The following is a 22,817-nucleotide window of genomic DNA, read 5'->3' on the forward strand; positions in this document are numbered from 1 at the left end:
TTTTTGTGTGGCTGCTTGTACAAATTGAGGCAAAGCTGTGAACTTTACTCTAAGATAGTACCTAGCGTGTCGTGTTAACTGCATTGCCAGGCTTTCCGTACAAACTCTGAAAGCCTTGATCTAAATGAGATGTCCTGGTGCCCTTATTTCAGACACTGATGCGCTGGTTTGGGCACCATTGTGGAAAAATGGTATACAAATAATAAGATGATGATTTGGAGCTTCAGGGGCTCAGCAGTTTGTGATCTCACAAGCAAGAAATAAGCAGCAGTAGTAACAACAACAAGCACATTTATATGGTGCTTTAGAGCAGATGGTGGCTAATGTTTTTTGGCCTGATGATGAGGTCCACATTCATCCTTTGCCAGTCCCCTGGGAGCTGCCATGCCAGCAGTGGACGTGGCCAGTCCACACTCTTGGACACAGGCTCTTGCATGCTTGCATACATCCCCCCCCACGCCCCTGCTAACCCTCCCCCCTGCCATGTGGAGATCAGCTAAGGAGGGGGGCTAGTGCTCCATCTCTTCTTATCAAGGCAACTTGGGCTCTCTCCATCGCAGCACACTCTACTTTATTATCATTTTTCTTTTTGTCCCCAGTGTCAAAACTGGTGGAGTCGGGGTGGAGGGACAGGACATTTGCTGGTGGCCTAAGTTAGGCCACCCCTTGCTTTAGAGTCTTCAAAATGCTTCCAACACATGTCGCAGCAATCCTTTCAACAACCTTGCCAAGTAGTTTACTATTATCCCCATGTCTTGAGGACCACCTCCTCCCAGATGAATCTGCCTGTGCAATTGGATCAAGACGGGTGGCTCAGCTCTGCCGTCTTTTGCTGGTGAATTTCCCAGGGGGGCACCTGGCTTCTTTGCTGCCCGATTTCTAGTGGGTGGTGAAGGCAACGCTCTTTACCCAAGACTTTGAGCTTGGGTAGTTGGAATGCTGAATATAGTGTGTGTGTGTGTGCGCGCGCTTGATGTTCTGTTCTGTTTGGGAGTTGGTGTGCGTTTTCTTTTCCCCTTCTTTGTACAGTCATACCTCGGGTTAAAGTCGCTTCAGGTTGAGCGTTTTCAGGTTGTGCTCCGCGGTGACCCGGAAGTAACAGAACGCATTACTTCTGGGTTTTGCCACTCGCGCATGCGCAGACGCTCAAAATGATGGCATGCACAGAAGCGGCGAATCGCGACCCGCGCATGTGCAGATGTGCAGACGCGGGTTGTGTTCTGCTCTAGATGCGAATGGGGCTCCGGAACGGATCTCGTTTGCATCCAGAGGTACCATTGTATTGTTAGATAACTTGCCTGGTCTGCTTGACCAAAAGGCAGCATAGAAGTATTCCAGTAAATGAAAGTATTTGAGGATGGATATCATGGGCTGGGGAGGTAACTGACTTGCCTAAGATTATGTAGTGAGCTTTTGGCAGAGCCAGTGTCCTGCTTATGGGCTTTCCATTGGAGCACCTGGCTGGCCAATGGGAGAGCAGAATGCTGGATTAGATGGGCCTTTGTTCTGACCCAACTTCAGAGCAGCTCTTGTCTTCCTGGCTCTTCCTGGTTCTCTTCTCATTGTGCTGTGGGGTGAGCATGTGGCCTTGAAAACAAAGGAAGTCTGTGTCTTGTGCAAAATAGTCAAAAGGAACAAAAGGAACTGGCTGCTTCTTATATTCTCAAGCATGGGGAATTCCAGTGGATTTATTTAATGTCAAATATCTTTTTAAAAATAAAAAAATGTCTGGAGCTGTGAACAATAGCAAGGTTTAAAATGCAAATTATAAAACAGCGTAGCAGATAAAAGGCAACATCAAAAGAAATCCAGGCATGAGTTAAAATCCCATCATACACTAAAGAGTATTTAAAAGACTGGGAATTGTTTTTAAGAAAAGGTATATACCTGAAACATCTCTGTCTATTGCCTGGTGAGCTTTTAGATGCCCCGACCTCTCTCTTCCCTTGCTCACATTTATTTATCAATGGCCATGAGTCACATTGGCAGCCATAACAGCATCCCCATTGAGGTTTGACAGGCACCCACACCTGCTCTTTGTACTTACTGGAAACAATGGAAGCCTTTTTTCTTTCTGTTTTGTTTTTTAAAAAGCTCTTTCAACTTGTTCATTTATTTATATACTGCTTAATGTTAAAATGGTATGTTTACAAATCACCTTGAGGCTCGTGAGTTTATAATTCATAAATTAAGAAGAAGAAGCACTGAAAAAGGGGCTGTGTGGCTGTAGAGAATTCCCCTCCCCCTGCATTGCTATCACTGAGTGGGTTTGGCAAAGGACCTTGCCAGCATTGATCTGTTTCTAGGCTGCCTTTCAGCGCAAGACTCCCAGGGCAGTGTACAGTTCAAAACATCAAATACAGCAACTCCGAAACCCTGCACTTTTGTCCTTCATCTGTTATGCTGGCAGACCTGTGACCTTCACTGGGGCTAAGCGCAGAGGCTGCGGCCAGAAATCAGGCCCTCTGTTTCCCAGCGTCCCAAGAGAGTACAGATGGATCACTCCACTTAATCAGTGAGCTGTTTTCTGTTTTAATCTGCACCCTGTCAAGCTTTTAATCAGACAAATTACATCCAGCAACGTTTTCAGTTTTCATAAGATGTTGTGACGCAGTCCAGAAACACACAAAACCCTTGCCCTCGTTTTATACGCCTGCCCCCCAACCAAGTTCTGGAGGAGTTCATGCTGAATTCTGCCGTTCGAATAAACTGCCAGAGTTATAAACGTTGCGAGCCTTTGCTTGGTTCTGCATTTAGTCCGGCTGACAAATCCAATCTGTTAAAAGAGAAATTTCGTTTTGGGTGAGAGACCCAGGGCAAGGAGAGAAGCGAAGTTTACTTTAAAATATTTTCAACCATATTTGTTCTCTAAGCAGTTCACGGTTAAAAAAAAAGGCAAAAAAAAAAAAAAGCAAAACACACACACAAACATTTATAGGGAAATGCTTTTGCCCTTAAAAAGAAGGCGCCTATGGTATCATGTGACTCCTGGCTGTGCTCCCCCCAAATATGGCGACAGCAGCAAAGTGAGCTCATGGGGACAGATGTTCTTCAGGGTCCTCTTCTCAGTCCCACCAGATGTTTCATATGCTGGGCAGTTTGATTTCAATAGTTCCCACTGACAGTGGGAAAGTCCTTGCCTCCTGTTGATGTTCATCTGTGGCGGTGAGGAATATGGCCTCAAAATTAGTGCAGGGGTATTGAAATCAGGATTGCATGGTAAATAGGTATGTGGAGAAGGGAAACAGAGAATCAGATAGGACCACAGCTCCCTTCCCCTAAGCCCTGGGGCCCCTGCCTTTTGGAGCTTTCCACAGAGAAGCCCTGTATATTTCACATCCATGAGGGCTAGAGGCTTGCTCTCTCTTAACACCTTTCAGTTTTTCAGTATTTTCCAGAGTGACAGATAAATCAGTAGGGTACCAACATACATACTACACGTGTATGTTGGATGAATAGAAAACTTGCCAACCTACTTATTTAAAGAAAGGGCAAATTAGCATTGCAACCCTTGAGGGCAAAATGTGAAAAAATAAAATGAAAAAACAGATGAGAAAAAGGAGTTAGACATTGTGCTCTGCCAACAAGAGTTGATTGCTACCATTTCTTGATGCTGTTGGTGTTAGGAGCACCATAAGGCCTGCAAACCATCCAAAAGGCAAGTGGAAATGTTAAATCCTGTTACCCTGGACTTCTGACCTGTTGCAGGCATGGGGTTACAGTTGCATCGCCACGAGGTTGCAAATCACACACCATATGCTGGCAGGTGGGTTGCCTGTCCCCGTTTCCTAGTAGCTGCCCAAGGTGAAACATCATCCCTGCTTGGGCTTTGGGGAGTGCCCTTTCCCCTTCTCTAAACTAGTTAGCACATGTGCGCAGACTAGGATTTCCTCAAGTTTCAGCCCTTCCCACCAATATCTAAGTTACATGGACATAAATGAATGAGCCTTAAGGTGCACTGGGGGAGGAAAACCTTCAACAATGTCTGTGTATTGCTGGGTTTGGGGAGAGCCAAGACAGTGATCTGTAGTGGCGGAACAGGCATGTTACGCATGCGCAACGGTGTCCGTATTTTCATCCATGAAACGTTGGGCGTGGATGTACTGTGTTTATGGCTGCATCACACGCTTACGTTAGGTTAAAGAGTTATTCCAGTTTCTCCCCTTAATTCTGGGATCTGTAGTTCTTTGGTGGGGAACTCTATGGAAGAGAAACTTCTCTTGACCCTTGCCAAACTACAACCCCCAGGATCCATGGACTAATGTAAGTTTGTAATGCAGTTATGCTCCCAGAGCTAGCAGGCAGGAGTTTTGGGGAGACGGTAGCGGGAAGGGGTGGCCGAGAGAAGAGTGGAAATCTACCCTTTCTGTCAGTTGAACAGCCTTCAGCAATACAGTACTGATTTTTTAAAAAATAGGAAAGGCTTTAGGGGGAGGTGGTGGCTGTTAGACAGTGCCAAGGGATCTTGATTGCATGCTCCGAAACCCATTTTGGTGTGTGTGGAAGCGGAACCAGGTAATGATGGTAATTCTAGGCGAATGAATCTGGTGTAAGGGTCTCTCCGCCTCCTTGCTACCCTCGACTCCCTCTTTCTATGCAGCAAGACAATTGGTAGGTCCCATGTTCCATTGGGCTGGGAGGAGATTTGCTAAGAGAAAGAAACTGGGCTCTGTGTGTGTGTGTGTGTTGGTACAGCAGGTCAGGAGGTGGTTGCTAAACAGGAAAAGATAGGACAGCTCCAAAGTCAGGGAAACGGGATGAAGCAAACACAGATTGGCCAAGGCTGTTTTGCCAGGAGACGTTTGGTTGTGCATTCCAAGTCCGTTGGGATGCTGTGAAGAAAAAGGGGGTCCCGTCGTCATCGTTGGCCATTCTGCAGGCCCAAGGCTCACCGCTGCTCCCTCCCCCTTGTGCGTTCCTCGAACCTCCCACTCCTTCGCTCGTTGGGCGGCTGCTCTCTTAGCAACAGCCTCCTCCGCCATCTTCTCCCTGGCCAGGCCCTTCTTGCCTCAGGGGGCCGCTCTGGATGTGGAGGTTGGACTTATGGCTGTCGTTCTGGGTGGGGCCGCTGCTCACCCGGTTCTTGATCTCTGCCGCCATGGTGAGGAAGGCCTGTTCGACATTGGTGGCGTTTTTCGCACTGGTCTCTAGGAAGGGCACCCCAAGGGAGTCTGCGTATTCCTGCGTGCAGGGAGGGCGAGACAAAACAACAATGAAGACTCAGCGATGATCTGCAGACAGGTAGCCGTGCTAAGCCTTTTGCAGCAAAAGCAACCAAGAATCCCTTAACATGCCACAAGAGACTCTTTGTTGTTTTCTATAGCAATTAAATGTTATTCTGTATAATGCATTTCTGTAATTTTAGATTTCTCTCTGTAGCGCCCTGGAATCTGTTTTTACAGAAAGCTTTGTTTGTACATTTTTTAAATATCTAAATAAACTTGTTAAACTTGGCCCTGACAGCTATTAGCAGCCCAATCAAATGGGGCAGGGTACAAATAATAAAATTATTAGTAGAAATAGAATAGTATGGGGTGATCTGAAAGAGAACAAGAGGAGACTCTTGACTATCAGGAGGCGACTCTGCTGCCCAGCTTTTCATAAGGTAGAAGCTGGCTTTTTGATCTAGCGCCACTGCAGTTTATGAAATAACATAAGCAATATGCTTATTGCTTAGATTCTTGTATCAAGAAATTTACAATCTAAAAGCTCCTTCAGGAGTCGGGGAGACGACAAAGAGAATGAATGAAAATGAAAGAGTGCGAATGCAGCTAGTTTCACTGAAGGTGAAATTGCTTTCTCAGCAATTTAAGGGTAGAAGCTGGTTTGATGCGTGACCTTCCCTTTCCCCTATTCATGCACCTTGGCTGTAGTGTAATCCACTGCTTTCTTGCTCGTGAGGTCGCTCTTGTTTCCCACAATCAATTTGTTGACGTTCTCACTGGCATAGCGGTTGATTTCCTCCAGCCAGAGATGCATGTTGTTGAAGGAATCCTAGAAAGGGGCAGGAACAAAGTTCAGAGAAGCGGTTCGTTTAAGTATGTGGGTAGCAGCAGCAGTGAGCTACTCTGGCCTCATGTTTGCTGAAACTCCTCTTCTTCCCTAACCATATTGTTCATTTGTCTGTCCCTGGCTTCTTCTCACCAACCAAGCTTCTAAATAACTGCTTGCCTAGTCACCTATGGTGAGCAAGAATCCCTTCCAGGTGATTAGATAGGGATGCTTTTCAAAAGTTAATTCCTTGCCTCTCTTATGCTGCCCATCAGTAACACTGAGATAGATGGAGCAGGAAGGTTAGTTTAAAATGTGTGCTATTAAATTATATGGATGCATTTGCAATGCTACCCTCATTCATTACATGGGGCTTGGCAAGAGAACTTTCTGGTGGCAATAAGAAGAGCCCTGCTGGTTCATCAGTCCAGCATCCTGTTCCCTTACAGTGGCCAACCAGATGCCCTTTGGAAGCCCACAAACTGGGCAATAACTGTCCTCCTCTGATGATTTCAAGCAAATGATGCTTAGTGTCATTTCGCCTCTGAACAGAGGAGCCATAACATGGAGGTTTATGGAATGTTTCCTAAAGCTCTCCTTCTGTCTTTTAAAGGGGAATCTATCATATCCGCTTTTAAACCTATCTAATTTAGTGGAGTGGACATTGCTGCATCTTGTGGTAGTGAATTTTTGTGGGAGTCTGCCATTTGGCCTCCGTTACTGGTGGCCCAAGGTATCTGGATGGGGCAGCTGCTTTTCTTGCTGCCATGTATCTTATCCCTTGCAGGGGTATCCCTGTTGATATTTTCATCCCCTCCCATTGCTAGAATCTCCTGATCTGATGTTTTGAGAAAGGAGGGGGCGGAAACTGCTCTTCTACTCTTCCGCTCCTGACTGACTGCCTGTCTCTGTGTGTTATCTATGTAGTGACTAGATGGCAGAGTGGGATCTGTAACACTCATGCAAGCCAGTACTTCGTTAGTTTGTAGTAGCTATTAGAAATAAAAGGAGTTATGCTTCACAGCTAGCTTCCGCGTTATTTATACTCTTCGTGAGTCTGGTGCTCACAATGCACAGTTGTGAGTCCAATGCACAGGGACCTGTTTTCCAGGATTTTAAGGTCTCTGAAAGTGCTCCTGTCGTCTAGCCCAGTCGGGGCAGAACCTGCTATTGAGCCCAGTCGCTGACATCGGTTGAAAGGCATACTGACAATCCCTGCAAGGGATAAGATACCCTGCATTGCAAGGGGTTGAGCTAGCTGACTTTTGGGTCCCTTCCAACTCTGCAATTCTATGATTCTGTGCTGTGATGGTCACAGTTGCCCTCAAAGGAACATCCTACCTAAGGTCTAGTGTCTCCCCTCTGCTTTTCTTGAATGAAAAGCTGCTCTCTGTCCAACTTACCTGGTCTGTCACATCGTATACAATGATGATGCCATGCGCACCTCGATAATAGCTGGACGTGATTGTTCGGAAGCGCTCCTGCCCTGCAGTATCCCACTGTGGGGCAAAGAAATGTGTTTGTTCTGGTCAGTGCTGCCTTCTAGTGGGCAGTGTTAGAAATGTGACTCGGTTTTCAACAAGAGAATGTAATAAGAGTACAGTGGTGCCCCGCAAGACGAATGCCTCGCAAGACGGAAAACTCACTAGACGAAAGGGTTTTCTGTTTTCTGAGCTGCTTCGCAAGACGAATTTCCCTATGGGCTTGCTTCGCAAGACGAAAAACGAAAACGTCTTGCAAGTTTGTTTCCTTTTTCTTAACACCGTTAATACAGTTACGACTTGACTTCGAGGAGCAACTCATAGAACGCGGTGTGGTAGCCTTTTTTGAGGTTTTTGAAGACTTTGGTGATTTTTGAAGCTTTTCCAAAACTTCTTTTAAACTTTTAAAACTTTTTTGGGGGTTTTTGGATTTTGGGTTGGGGTGTTTGGAATTCAAGGACTTGGTGTTGGGGAGGGGTTTGCAAGAATCTGGAAGCTTGTGTGGTTTTTTTCTGCATTTTTATGATTTTCTGTGACCATTGGGCCACTCTGCTGTTTTTTAAAAAAAATTCTGGATTTGAATTTCTGTGTGGTGGGTGGCTGGGGGAACAGTTGAGGAGGGGGTTCTTCAGCAAGAAGCAAAGAGTGGAAGAGGAACCTTCTTCGAGTTGTCCCCCAGAGTCTTAGAAAATGTACTGTACACTTTGTTGATTTTTAAATGTTTTTCTGTCATGTTTAGAAACTTAATTTATTGTTCCTTCAATTTTTGAAATGCTCTTTACAGTGTGTGTGACTTTAAAGAGCACTTAATAAACTCTTGTTGTACCAAATTTGGCTTTGTTTGGACTTTTTTTGACCGTAGGAACGCATTAATTGGATTTCAATGCATTCCTATGGGATTTCGTGCTTCGCAAGACGAAAAATTCGCTAGACGAAAAAACTCGTGGAACGAATTAATTTCGTCTTGCGAGGCACCACTGTATGAGAAAATGAGTGAAACCAAAATGGAACTTAACAGAAATTTTGATTCTGTTCATATAGGTCTGAATCAAGACAGTGGCTTCATTTCCCACTGCATTGTATACGAGGTGAATTGCATGCAAATAAATATATGTCTCTGTGTGTGTGTGTGTGTGTGTGTGTGTGTGTGTATGTGTATGTGTATGTATATGTATATGTATGTAATTATATACTAGGGGAAACAAAATAAAAAAGTAAGAAATTCCTTCCAGTAGTACCTTAGAGACCAACTAAGTTTGTTATTAGTATGAGCTTTCATGTGCATGCACACTTCTTCAGATAAACAAACTTACTTGGTCTCTAAAGTGCTACTGGAATGAATTTTTTAATTTTTTATTTTGTTTCGACTATGGCAGACCAACACGGCTACCTACCTGTAACTATGTAGATACTAGGGGAAGTTATCATAGGTCTGTTTTAATGCATGTATATTCAGTTGCCACAACATTTACATAAATACACATACTGTATATTTCAGCACTCTGTTCTAGTTGGATTCATCCCTTGGACCTGTCAGCAAATCTAGAATTTGAAGCAGCTCCTAAGGCTGCTGTTAAAGAATGTCAAAACTTCCAATGGAAGGTTATCATTTCACCGAACATTCAAGGTGTTTTTATGGGGTCCTTAATTACAAGTGGCTGAGTGGAACAATTTGTCAAGGTGGAGAAGAAAAAGCTGCACCTGCTGTGATTCTAGATTCTGTGCAGCTGTTTAAGGTACAGGAGCTCTTAGCCATTGCAACCTGCACCAGAGGGAGAGAATCCAGGAGGCTCAATTTCCAGCCTCCTGTTTCCACAGCCCTGTGGATATACTTACAATCTGCAGCTTAATGGTCCTTCCCTCCAACTCTATTGTCCGGATTTTGAAGTCCACGCCGATGGTACTGATGTAACTGTCTGTGTAGGTGTCATCCTAGAGAAGAAGAAAAGAAAGTGTGCATGTGAGTAGTGGCATTCTGCTGAGATAATGTGCTGTGTCTGAGTGGGAGCAATAGAGATTATTGTGGACTTTAGGAAATGTAAATTGAACATTCAGCCACTTATTATTGAGGGGAAGTGTGTGGAACAGGTCTCAGTGTTTCGATTTCTGGGAATGGAGTTGAGAGATTACCTAACCTGAGGAGAAAACAGCAAAGACCTGGTGAAGAGAGCACAGCAGAGGTTATATTTTCTGAGAATCCTCCGGATAAACAATCTCTCAAAGGACCTGTTGATGGCATTTTACCATTGTACTGTTGAGAGTGTATTAACTTACGGTCTGTGTGTGTGGTTTGGGAGCTGCACGGTCAGGGGAAAAACCAATGCTGTCCAGGGTTGTAAAGACTGCAGAAAGAATAATTGGGTGCACTCTTCCAACCTTGGATCAAATCTACGCTTCCAGGTGTCATAAGAAAGCTGCAGAGATAGCACAGGACAGTGCGCACCCTGGAAATGATCTCTTTCAGCTTCTGCCTTCTGGAAGAAGGTCCTGGGTTAATAAGACCAGGACTAGCTGCCTGAGAAACAGTTTCTATCCAAATGCGATTTTGGTTCTAAACGCAGTGTAAGGAGTCTCTATAGGAGTATATTGTATTTTAAAATGGGGTTTCTGAGTTTTTCTGGGGTTTTGAATGTCTTATGTAGATTTTTCAATTTCATTGTTCTGTATGGGACAATGACAATAAAGACGTCGTATCGTATGGTATCGTTTGTAAGTTAAGAAATCGTAAGATACTGAAGAGGTAGAGTATCTTCTTCTTTCCAGGTAGAGTTGAGAAGGAACTCTGCCTCAGATCTTGGGGAGCCCTGCCTGTCGGTGAAGGTCGATGGGCCAGTGGTCTGTCTCTTTGCAAGGCAGCTTCTTGCCTTGACACCCACCCCACTGTTATTGACTGCGTATGTATCCCACCTTTTCCTCCATGGAACTTAAGGTGGCAAACGTTTCCGCCCTCGTTGAATTCCTGCAACAGCCCTGTGAGGTAGGTTAGGCTCAGAGGCAGTGACTGGCCCAAGGTCACCCAGTGAGTTTTAGGGCAGAGTGGGGATTTGAACCCTAACTTTCCAGGTCTTAGTCCAGCACTTGAACCACCATATCTCTTGACTGCTGGTTCAGTTTCCTTGGCTACCTTCATGGTGATCCTAATGCTAAAATGAAAAATCTGGGGAATTCAAAGTCTGGAATTTTATTTTTTTTTAACTTGGAAAAAGTAAGTCTTTATTGTTTTTCTGTCTCAGTGCATGCAGATGGCTGATGTCTCAAAGAGACTGCAGATAAATCTGTATTGGATTATGAAATGCTTTATCGCCAAATGATTGCTCTACCAGTGTTCAACGTGCACAGTATTTTGTGTCCTCCCCCTTTTTCAACAATTTCAATTAATCCCTTCACCTCCCTCCCCCACAGCCCAGTACTTCCCTCCATCCATGTCTGGAATTTCAGGGTGGGAAGGGATTTCTTTAAAAAAACAAATCACAGCACACCTCCATTCTTGTTAAGCTCCACTCACTAATGTGGACAAAAATAGCACTGGCTATCTAAAATGGGGGTGCATGGGAGCTAATGTATAAGGAAAAACGAGATCTTTATGACCTGTGAACACAGTATAAGGCTTCTTTCTGGAAGTGACCCAGGAAACCTTTTTCTGACGTGGGGATAGCACCCTTAGAAACGGCTCACCTGGAGCCTATCTCTGTTAAGCCAAGCACACTGTTGAAGAACAGGTGGCAGCCTGGCTTGCAGATTCCCCCCACCCCCCATCAAAATTAGCTTGGTGTTTCATTTTTGTGACCCTTTCCCTGGGTCTGGAACTGTTTGTAAGTTTGTTCTGTGGCACAGCTTGTGACTTCTGTGGTTTGCATTGACCAGGTGGACGTCTGATGGTTGGGCGCTGGACTCAGGCTAGAGGAAGGCCTATCACCTGGGAGCAAGTGATAGGAAAGACCCTTGGCTGAGGCCCCGAGTAGACAGTACAGGACCCAATAGTCTGACTGGCCAAATATAGGAGCTTTATTTCTAAGATGCTTTGCGTGTGCTTGGAGGCATCTTCCTCTTTATATATTGGGGGAAGACCTGACGTTGAAAATGTGGCTGAGAGTCCTGCTTGCCTTTTCCGTTTTATAAAATAATAATAATTATTATTTTATGTTAATGTGTTATGCATTTGATGTTAGCTGCTCTGAGCCTGGTTTTGGCCGGGGAGGGCGGGGTAGTAGTAATAATAATAATAATAATAATAATAATAATAATAATAATTCTGAGACTTCAGCAAAAGCTAGCCAAGGTGCCGGAACACCCCTTCCAAAGAGCCTTACCGCAAAACGGAGCAGAAGGCATGACTTCCCAACTCCAGAATCGCCAATCAGTAGCAGCTTAAACAAGTAGTCACTGTTGACAAGGTAGAAAAGAGAAAGGCGTTTTGGTGAGCAACTGTAAATTGGTTTGGGTTGAAGGGAGCCACATACATGGTTCCCCCCCCCCCTTCTTAAGAGAAGAGGGGCAAGCTTTAATTATGAATAAAAAGTAATTAATCCACAGTGTCTGTGATGCCTCTGATTGGTGGTTTCGTTCCCTCCCTGGGTGAGCATCCAAAACCCAGTGCTCAATTTGGAATGATTTCAGAATGCCCTTTCACCCGGCACCACCTTCCTTGTTCGCTGTGAAGACAGCCTCTTACCAACAAGGCTTCTCCCTTAGTCACGAGATACTCACTATTCAGGACTGATAGTTGACATGTCGGCGGGCAGGCAGGCATGCAGAAAACCAGGTGTGTCCCGCTGTTTTGAGCACTCAGAAAGCAGGTGTGGAAGGTTGCAGTTCCCCAACTTGTGTCTACTGTGTGATAAACAAAAAAACGAGTTGTGCAAAGAATTTTTGAACCTGCACGTCTCCATTTTTGTTTGTTTTTAATGCATTCAAAGAGTTTGGAGAAGGAAGTTGGGATTTGTGCGTGCAAGGTGCCTCAGACGAAATTGTCAAGTGTTTTTTCTTTGTAGTGTTTTTCTAATTCAGTTCTCGGTTCTGATTATGTTTGTCACAGGTACCAGGTAGCCTTTGCCATTAAAAGTACATTGTTTTGCTGTGTTTTGGCTGGGTGTCAAACCATCAATATATTTGATGTTCTGGCATTTGGCGCACGTCATGGCTGTGCCACATTCTGCCTGCTTCTACGCTTGGTTAATGTCATGGGTAGGCAACCTAAGGCCCGGGGGCCAGATCTGGCCCAATCGCCTTCTAAATCCAGCCCGCGGATGGTCTGGGAATCAGTGTGTTTTTATATGAGTAGAATGTGTGCTTTTATTTAAAATGCATCTCTGGGTTATTTGTGGGGCATAGGAATTCGTTCATTCCCCCCCCCCCATAGTCCGGCCCCCCACCAAGGTCTGAAGGACAGTGGACCGGCCCTTGAAAAAGTTTGCTGACCCCTGGTTAATGTGCCCTGTCCTGTGTGGCTTCACCTGCCTCTGCTTTCACCTGCCTTTGGCTTTCTCAGTTCCACTCCTCAACTAGCGTCATGAGCCCATCCTCTTAATTCCTTCCAGATGTGCAGGCGAGGGAGAGGCAGTCTGCACAGAAGCTTCTTCGCTTCTTCCAGGTTCAGCCCTGGCTCAAATTAGGTCTTGTTTCCATTCCCATTGTGCGTGGGATGGGTGAAGCCGGCTCATGCCTACGAAACGTCCTCCCCACAATACATGGCTACTCTCCAAGGGCCTCTCTGCACAACAACAAACCATAATAGTTTTATAACAGTGTTAACTGTCATGGCTTCCCTCAAAGGATTATGGGAATGGTAGTCTGCTGCAATAACAGGCAGAGTTCCCTAGCCATCCCACCCCCTGTCCCAGAACTACAGTTCCCAGGGAACCCTCCCTAGGAAGAGCAAAAAACTATCAGACCAGTTTGATTCAGATATGCACAAAGTTGTTACTGGGCTGTGTCGTTTTCACTGTTAAGACACCGACTGCTCTTCCGTGTTTAACCTGAGTTACTCCTTGTTTTACATCCATGCAAACAGCCAGTGTTTACTGAAATACGATGTAGGATTGGTGGTGATGCCTTAATTCTTCTGCCTTAGCTAAGAAAAGAAATCATGGCAAGTTGACAGTTCGCTGAGACTCCACAATCTTTTAAGGGCAAAACCTTTTTTGGGGGGGGGAGGGAGAGGGGAGGTGGGATAGAAACATGTGAAGCAGGCCGGGATTTTTCAGTTTGGGGGGACATAAATCTGACAGAGATGTTCAGATTTGTCAAAAACTGGGAACACTCACCCACCCACCCCCACCCCTGGTTAACTTGGGGGAGTGTTTCAGCGGATGTTTGCGATTCATACTGGGCACCGCTGGATATGGATCTGCAAAAAGATTTATTTCTGACACTGCCTCCTGCCCCCCACAATAAAAGTGAGTCCCAAATCTAATTAAAAAATGACGTCTCTTGAAAGAAGGCCAGCAACATTGCTGGCATATCCATTCGCATTCACAGAAACACACTCCATTCCCTTAATCTGCCTGCTGGAAACCTTTGGCTGGCTTATACCTCGCAAGCTGGTAGCTATGCAGTAAAATGTCTCCCAGTTTCTTCTGCATGCTCCTTCATGGAAACCCACCCTGCTTGAGAAAGAGGGGTTTCCGTTCCCTCCTTCTTCTCTCCCCTCCCCACCCCCACCCTCATTTATCTCCCTGCCCTGGAATAAAGGTAATATGATGCTGATACGAAGGTTGATGAGAGGAAATGTACCTTCCCTGTGGCCTTGGCTTCTGTGTTTTCCTAGCTGAAGCAGGTGCCGTCCAGTTGCTCTGCAGAGGCAAAGTGTCTCCTTTTAAAGAATCGGAGGGAGACCAGTCCTTTTCTGAAGTATCCGCTGCTAGAGAGCGATGAATGAGCTCCTGCCGCAGGTGGATATGTTAGGACCTGCAATGTCAAAGCCAGCCGCCCGAGGAGGTGAGTCCAGGTTGGATTTACAGAGCAGCGGGATTGAGCAGCCTCAAAGGGAAGAGAAACAAAGGAGCTCCCCACCCGACCCTCCCTGCCCCCCCAGTTTCCCCCAGCAGCTGCTTTTGCTCCCTCCCCAGCCCTCCTGTCTTGCAGCAGAGATGCTCCCAGCTGGGGGCTCCCCTATTGGCCAGCTGTTGGAGATGACATCATCTGATGATGCAGGGAGGACTGGCCTGCTGGTATCTTTAATCTTGCAGGGGGAGGGCTGGATCTGCAAAGAGGGAGGAGGGGTCCCTGCAGGAGAAATGGTGGGGGTAGCAGGGCAGGGGTGGGTGGGCTGGGCACCTGTGGGCTTGAAGGGGAAATACGGGGCAAATACTGGCGTGCCATGAATATGGCTTTATAGGGCTTAACATTCTGTCATGGTCACTCGCAGGGTGGAGCTTCAGGGCATGTTTATGAGTGGTTATGATCTGCATTTAATGACTCCATACAGAAAAACAGGGAGTGATAGACCACCCACATTCATTAGCATGGAGTACAGAGGTACGATCTTGTATTGAGGTATTTCTCAAATGTTACAGTGACGTAAAGGGTATGTGTGTGTGTGTGTGTGCTGCACACACGCACACATTAGTGTGCTTTGGGGCGAGAGGTGCGATTCTTGCCTGCAGGACAGTTGGGCCATTGCTTGGACGATGCAGGCTTTCTCAAGTTTTGTCTCCCGAGTTGGATTTGGCTGCAGATTTGCTAACGGAGAACAAAAGATGGACCTCTGCTAATGGTGTCATCAAAAATTTATAATTCTGTGCCCAGCTTTCCAGAAAGGCTGCAACAGTTCAGGGAGGGGAGATGTTTTGGTCTCTTAATGAGACAAAGATCTGAGTTCTTGCCTGACACGAGGAACTCTCTCGGGGAAATGTATGCCCCAGCAAATTTTTGCATGATTTGTACCAGAGCATACCATGAATACTTTGTATAGTTGCTGTTCATCCCACGTCTCCTGACCAGCAGCTGACACGTGGAGCTCTTTGCATATAAAAGTATTTGCTCCGGCAACAGTTAGTACCAGATAAAAGAGGTTGGTGTTATCTTTAACATGCTGCCCCCTAGTATCATTTGGTTGATGGGACCCCTTTTTCTGTCTGTCAGGATACCTTCCTTCTCCCTGCACAAGATTCTCAACTGCAAGCCCCCCCCCAAAACCCCCACACCACCTATTTTTCTGTAGCTCAGCAAAGCATATGAAGAAGGGGCTCTAATTGCGTCTGTGCATACTTCTCAATTGTCTTGTTCCTTTTTTTACAATGCCTGAGCTGGGCCTGATCCTAAGATCGGTATGCTGATCCGGAAAGGAGAAAGTGTATAAATGCAGTGAGCAGACTGAGACGCCTGCTTCTTGGGAGAAAGGCAGTGACAAACCTAGACAGCATCTTAAAAAGCAGAGACATCACCTTGCTGACAAAGGTCCGTATAGTTCAAGCCATGGTTTTCCCAGTCGTGATGTATGGAAGTGAGAGCTGGACCATAAAGAAGGCTGATCGCTGAAGAATCGATTCTTTGGAATTCTGGTGCTGGAGGGGACTCTTGAGAGTCCCATGGACTGCAGGAAGATCAAACCTCTCCATTCTGAAGGAAATCAGCCCTGAGTGCTCACTGGAAGGACAGATTCTGAAGCTGAGACTCCAAGACTTTGGCCACCTCATGAGAAGAGAAGACTCCCTGGAAAAGACCCTGATGTTGGGAAAGATGGAGGGCACAAGGAGAAGGGGATGACAGAGGACGAGATGGTGGGACAGTGTTCTCGAAGCTACCAGCATGAGTTTGACCAAACTGCGGGAGGCAGTGGAAGACAGGAGGGCCTGGCGTGTTCTGGTCCAGGAGGTCACGAAGAGTCGGACACAACTAAATGACTAAACAACAAACAACAACAGACCAAGAGCATCAAAGATGTAGGAAACATAAAGGAGAGAGGGAGACGTCTAGCTGAGTGCCAGAGCCACCCTTATTCTCCATGCAGAAGGTCCCAAGCTGGCAGGACATCCCTTTTCTTACGGATGAGAAGAGCCTGCTGGATCCGGCCAGTGGCCCATTTAGTCCAGCACCCAGTTCTAATAATAGCCAACCCATTGGCTGTGGGAAACCTGCAAGCAGGATGCGGTCACAAGAACACCCTTCCCTTTCCAGAAACTGGTATTCAGAGGCATAACTGTGGAGGCAGAGAATAGCCATCACAGCTAGCAGCCATTGATAGTCTTATTCTCCGTGAAATTATCAAATCCTTTCTTAAAGCCATGTAGATTGTTGGCTACCCGTTCCTCCTGCTGCAGTTTAACTGTCTGCTGTGTAAAGAAATCCTTTCTTTTTTCTGTCCCGTATCTTCCAACATTCAGCTGCAATGGATGCCCACGAGCTTTTAGGATTACAGTCGTACCTCGGGTTAAGAACTTAATTCGTTCTGGAGGTCTGTTCTTTACCTGAAACTGTTCTTAACCTGAAGCACCACTTTAGTTAATGGGGCCTCCTGCTGCTGCTGCGCCACCGCTTCACGATTTCTGTTCTCGTCCTGAAGCAAAGTTCTTAACCAGTGGGACTATTTCTGGATTAGCGGAGTCTGTAACCTGAAGCGTCTGTAACCCGAGGTACCACTGTACAAGAGAGGGAGGAAAAACTTCTTTCTGTCCTCGTTCGCCGTGCTGTTCATAATGTTATACACCTCTGTAACATCACCTCTTCCTTTGGCTCTAAAAGTCCCAGAGCTGAAACCTTTCCTCCTAGGGGAGTTGCTTCAACCCAAAGCATCGGGTACTAAGTGACGGGAAAGAACCTTTTCTGCGTGAGACACGTCCCCCCCCGTCCCCCGAGAGCTGCTGCTAGCCAGAGAAGAGAAGAACCTTGACCTGGTACAAGGCAGCTTCCTACATTCTTACTACGTAGCTGCAGAATGCGAGTGTCAGGGAACTGCCATCGGAAGGAAGGGAGGTGGAAGGGCTCACACAGGTTGGGAGAGACTCAGCAGCTGAAGAGGGAACCAGTAGGGGGAGAAGAGCTGAGCTGAGGGAAAGTGAGCAGGAGGGATGGCTCCGAGACACTTCCAGCGAAAACAGTGGGGAGGTTTCAGGACCTCCTGTAGGGACACCCACTCCTCGCCGGAAACTGTCACGCAGAGAGTCCAGAAGACGTGTTTCTGTTAAGGAGCTTTTATGTTGGAAGCGATTCCGAAAGCAACCACTGTCGGAATCTGCAAGCGACTGACAGAGCCATGTTTAAGGGGCTCCGTTACAGACAGAGGTTTGCAAACTTGACCAAACTCTGAGGGACTTGGATTTTACGCACAAGCAGCTCATCGTCCCATCACAGCATTCCGACAGTCTCTGTGAGCAGTTTGTGCAGGAGAAGGCATCATGAGCAACCCAGCCGGAACCGGAGAAGCAGGAGCTGGAGCGGGTCCAAGCCTGGAGGAAAGGTACCGGGCGTTGGAGGTCCAGCTAGCGCTGCAGACGGCGAGGCTCGAGGAGAGGAGGGCTCAAGATGCAGAGAAGGGGAAAACCACCCCGCTCGCCAGAAAGTTGCCAGGATTGGTGCAGAAGTTTGGGGGGGAGGCCAAGACTATCATGCCTTTAGGACAGAGATGCAATATGCCCTTAATCTGCAGTTTGATGACTTTCCCGACGAGGAATCGCGGGTGGCTTTTGTGATTGGGCATCTCGAAAAGGGGGCGAAAGACTGGGTGAGGCCCCTGATGGCAACAAACAATGACATCCTGAAGGATACGAGGAAGTTTTTTCGTGCAATGGATTTGATGTTTTCCAGCGATATTGAGCAGGGAGTGGTACGCAGACAGTTAATGGCGTGCAAACAGGGGAGCCGATCTGTGCGTGAGTACTGGACTGAGTTTACCATGTTGATCCATAAATTGGGGTGGGATCTATCGGCGGAACCCATTCAAATGCTCTTTGAAGAAGGGCTTGCTTCGGCGGTAAAGGATGAACTTTCCCGGGCGCCCAGGGCGGAGTCTATGGACCAGCTGACCAAATCAGCGCTGACCATAGGAGCGCGCCAAGAGGCGAGAGCCTTGGAGAGGCGGGAAGGGAAGGGGGAACGTTGGAGGGAGCTTCGCATTCCAGAGATTCCAGAGCCACCGTTCCCGCCGGGAGAGCCGATGGAAATTGGAACAGCGCGCGCGCGCGCAGTTTCAAAGCCCAGTGAAGAGCGGAAGAAGGAGGGAAAGGGCGCCAAGAAATGTTATCTCTGCCAACAGCCAGGTCATTTTGCCAGAGTCTGCCCCCAAAGAAAGGAATGGCAAGGAATGGCGGGAGCTGTTGGGGAGAGGGAGGAAAAGGTACCGGAGCAAGTAAAAGCCAACGCCTGGCTGCCACCGTCGGGGCACAGCAGCCAGGCCAAAGAGCAGTGAAAGTGCCCACGCCGGAACCTCCTAAACCCGCCCTAGTGATAGAGGTGTTACTAGAGCTGCCTAACGGACACCCACTAAAGATAAAGGCGCTATTGGACTCAGGCAGCTCCTGCAATTTCATGAGTAAGGAGTTTGCTGCTGAGCACCAGATACTGACTATCCCTTTAAGTAACCCTTTGCAGGTGACCACGATCGATGGAAGGGAGCTGCTGGGAGGAGAAGTCAGCCAGCAGACCGTCCCAATGATAATGAGGGTAGCAAGACACACTGAGCTAATAGCGTTTAATGTGGCTACCTTGGGAGGAGCTCCCATTATTTTGGGGATGAGCTGGCTAGCGTTACATGATCCGCTAGTGGGCTGGCATCAGAGAGTGGTCTCCTTTGGGTCAGCACATTGTCTAGAACACTGCAAAGAGCGGGAGGCTCAAGGAGGGGCCAGAGCCACTCTAGCAGGGACGGAAGTAACGGAGAAGGGGAAGGTTCCCCAACAATACGCCGACCTGAGCAACGTCTTCAGCGAGAGGGAGGCAGACAAACTACCCCCACATAGGCCCTTTGACTGTCAAATCAATTTACTCCCTGGGGCACAGCTCCCTGTAGGCAAGCTGTACGCCATGTCAGACAGAGAGATGCAGGAGCTAAGGGAGTTCATTGACAAGAACCTGAAGAGAGGGTTCATCAGAGAGTCCAGGGCGGTGGGGGGCAGCCCAGTGTTTTTTGTGGACAAAAAAAACACGGACAAACCCAGGCTTGTAGTGGACTTCAGGGCCTTAAATGCAGTGTCAGAACCAGTGACTTTCCCGATGCCCAGAATTGATGACATTTTGACAAGGGTCAGGAAGGGAAAGATTTTTACTAAACTGGACCTGAGGGGGGCGTACAACCTGATACGAATAAGGAAGGGGGATGAATGGAAAACCACCATGTTCACCCCTTTGGGGGCATTTGAATATTTAGTTATGCCCTTCGGCCTACAAGCAGGCTCCGCGTGCTTTCAATCGTTTATGAACCACGTCCTGGGGCCTTTGCTTTACAAGAATTGTGTGGCCTTCTTAGATGACGTGTTAGTATATTCAGAGACTGAGGAGCAGCATGTAAAAGACGTCAGGGAAGTGTTGGGCAGACTGCAAGCCAATCAGCTGTGGGTGAAGCTAGAGAAGTGTCAGTTTCATGCCAAGGAGGTGGAATTCCTGGGGTACCGCTTGTCGGACAAGTGATTGGTCATGGATCCTGGCAAGGTCCAAGCGGTACTGGAATGGAAAACACCGAAAACAAGGAAGGATGTGCAAAGATTTCTTGGATTTGGAAACTTCTATCGGAAGTTCATCAGAAATTTTGCCCACTTGACGGCTCCCATTACGGACTGTCTCAGCAGTAAGAGGAAATTCGTTTGGACGGCGGAGGCGGAGCGAGCTTTTGAGGAACTGAAAAGGGCGTTCGCTTCGGAAGAACAGCTCCTGCATGTGGATTTACAAAAACCGATGCGAGTGGAGACGGACGCATCAGACCGGGCTGTGGGGGCGGTGCTTCTGCAGTCTGGGAAGGAGGAGTCAGAGTGGAGACCGTGTGCCTTTTTTTCGTGAAAGCTGAACAAATCTGAGAGGAACTACACGGTGTATGACCGAGAACTACTTGCCATTCATGAAGCGTTCAGGAGATGGAGGCATTTATTAATTGGGGCACAACATAAGGTGCAAGTGTGCACGGACCACAAGAACTTAGAGTATTGGAGAACGGCACGAGTGCTCAACCAACGGCAAGTGCGATGGGCCCAGGAGTTCTCCAAATTTCACTTTGAAATTTGTTATGTGCCAGGTCCAGAAAATGTTAGGGCGGACGCTCTCTCACGCAAACCTGAATATTTGGAAGGGGAGGGGGGACCCGAAGAGAGACATGTCATCCCAGAGGACCGCTGGGTGTGTGGGGCGGCATTGGTGGGGCAAAGAGAACTGGTAGAGGAAACAGAGAATGATGAATATGCCCAGAATAAGCTCAGAGGTCTTAGGGGTGAGGGAGAGGAACCAGGGGGTTTTGAGGAAAGAAATGGAGCGTTGTATTACAAAGGGGCACTGTATATCCCCGAAGGAGACTTAAGGGGGAGGGTACTCAAGCAGTTGCACGACAGCCCCACGGCGGGGCATTTTGGACAACACAAAACCATGTGGTTGGTCACCAGGGAATTTTGGTGGCCTAAGGTGAGGGAAGATGTACGGGAGTATGTAAGAGGGTGTGAGCAATGCCAGCGAGCCAAAGGGGAGAGGCGGGCGCCGGCGGGGCTATTAGAACCCTTACCAACCCCAGAACGACCTTGGGAGGCAGTGTCGATAGATTTTATGCCTGATCTGCCGAAGTCCAAGGGGAAAACAGCCATCATGGTGGTGGTAGACCTACTAACAAAGATGTGCCACTTTGTAGCCTGTTTGCATGCAGTCACGGCGGAAGAGACAGCGAAGTTATTTGTAGAACACATTTTTAGGTTGCACGGGGTGCCATTGAGGGTGGTCTCAGACAGGGGAAAACAATTTACTTCCAGGTTCTGGAGGAAGCTCATGAGCTTACTGCAGGTGGAGGTCAACTTTTCGACTGCCCGGCACCCTGAAACCAACGGGCAGGCGGAAAGAGCAAACGGTGTCCTCCAGCAATACCTGAGGTGTTATGTCAATGACAGAGAGAATGACTGGGTAGAGAAGTTGGCGCTGGCGGAATTTGCCTACAACAATGCAGAGAATGTGTCCACAGGGATGAGCCCCTTCTTGGCTAATTATGGGTGTCATCCCAGGGCATTCCCAGGGGGAGGAGGGGAGAGATGGAGCGTCCCGGCAGCCGAGCATTTTGTAGAAGAAATGGAAGCAATCCATCGTCAGCTCCAACTCAACTTAGAAAGGGCGAAGGAAGAATACAAGAGGCAGGCAGACAAGAACCGAAGGGAAGGTGAAACCATAAGGGTGGGAGATCGGGTGTGGCTGTCAACCCAAGGGTTGCCGTTCAAAGGAGGTTGTAAGAAATTAAGACCCAGGAGGTTGGGTCCCTTTGAGGTCATTCAACAAGTCAACCCAGTGGCTTTCAGGCTCCGGTTACCCAACCACATGAAACTGCACCCAGTATTTCACAGGTCGTTACTGTCACCGTATGAGGGGGGACGAGAAGGGATGTCCACTCGGGGACCGATCATAGAAGAAAGGGAATGCAGCAGCCATGTGGCAGAAATCCTCGACGCCAGGTGGAAGGGGGATCAGGTGGAGTATTTGGTAGCGTGGGAAGGAGAACCGGAGTCAGAAAACACTTGGGTAATGGCAGAAGATATCAATGACGAGGTATTGATAGAAACGTTCCATCAAAGGTTCCCAAGGAAACCTCAGCCTGTGGAGAGGTTCCGGAGGGAATACTTTGGGACCACCGATGAGGAGGAGGAGTTGGAAGGATATACGGATTCGGAAGGGGAAGGGGAGATGGACTCTGAGGAGGAGGAGTACTTCGAGACCAGGAACCGCAACAGGTGGAGAGAAGTGTTCGAGACATCGGAAGGTGAAGGAAGTTCCTTCCGGGGTTTTGCCTCCTCACCGCCCATAGAGGAGGGGGCGGGAGGGGGTGAAGGGGGCCCTGGAGGGGAGGTGGATGTCAGGGAACTGCCATCGGAAGGAAGGGAGGTGGAAGGGCTCACACAGGTTGGGAGAGACTCAGCAGCTGAAGAGGGAACCAGTAGGGGGAGAAGAGCTGAGCTGAGGGAAAGTGAGCAGGAGGGATGGCTCCGAGACACTTCCAGCGAAAACAGTGGGGAGGTTTCAGGACCTCCTGTAGGGACACCCACTCCTCGCCGGAAACTGTCACGCAGAGAGTCCAGAAGACGTGTTTCTGTTAAGGAGCTTTTATGTTGGAAGCGATTCCGAAAGCAACCACTGTCGGAATCTGCAAGCGACTGACAGAGCCATGTTTAAGGGGCTCCGTTACAGACAGAGGTTTGCAAACTTGACCAAACTCTGAGGGACTTGGATTTTACGCAC

The 22,817-nt window shown here is 47.7% G+C and overlaps 1 protein-coding gene across 2 annotated transcripts; it reads right to left on the bottom strand.

The window, feature by feature from the left end:
- Window positions 1-2,508: 2,508 nt before the first annotated feature.
- LOC308484427 (ras-related protein ORAB-1-like) lies at window positions 2,509-14,499 on the bottom strand. Of its 2 annotated transcripts, none has more exons than XM_081019384.1 (7): window positions 14,205-14,499; window positions 12,180-12,299; window positions 11,783-11,855; window positions 9,309-9,404; window positions 7,395-7,490; window positions 5,863-5,994; window positions 2,509-5,181 (listed from the first exon to the last, which is right to left on the bottom strand). In XM_081019384.1, exons 2-7 carry the CDS (start codon window positions 12,200-12,202, stop codon window positions 4,960-4,962), a joined length of 642 nt encoding a protein of 213 aa, XP_080875510.1. In that variant the 5' UTR covers window positions 12,203-12,299; window positions 14,205-14,499; the 3' UTR covers window positions 2,509-4,959. The 2 variants fall into 2 exon arrangements, with proteins under 2 accessions (XP_080875510.1, XP_080875509.1); XM_081019383.1 differs by having other exon boundaries at window positions 12,180-12,302.
- Window positions 14,500-22,817: the final 8,318 nt, after the last annotated feature.

The sequence above is a fragment of the Podarcis pityusensis genome (genome assembly GCF_964106645.2).
Source record: "Podarcis pityusensis genome assembly, chromosome: 8".
Lineage (NCBI taxonomy): Eukaryota > Metazoa > Chordata > Lepidosauria > Squamata > Lacertidae > Podarcis > Podarcis pityusensis.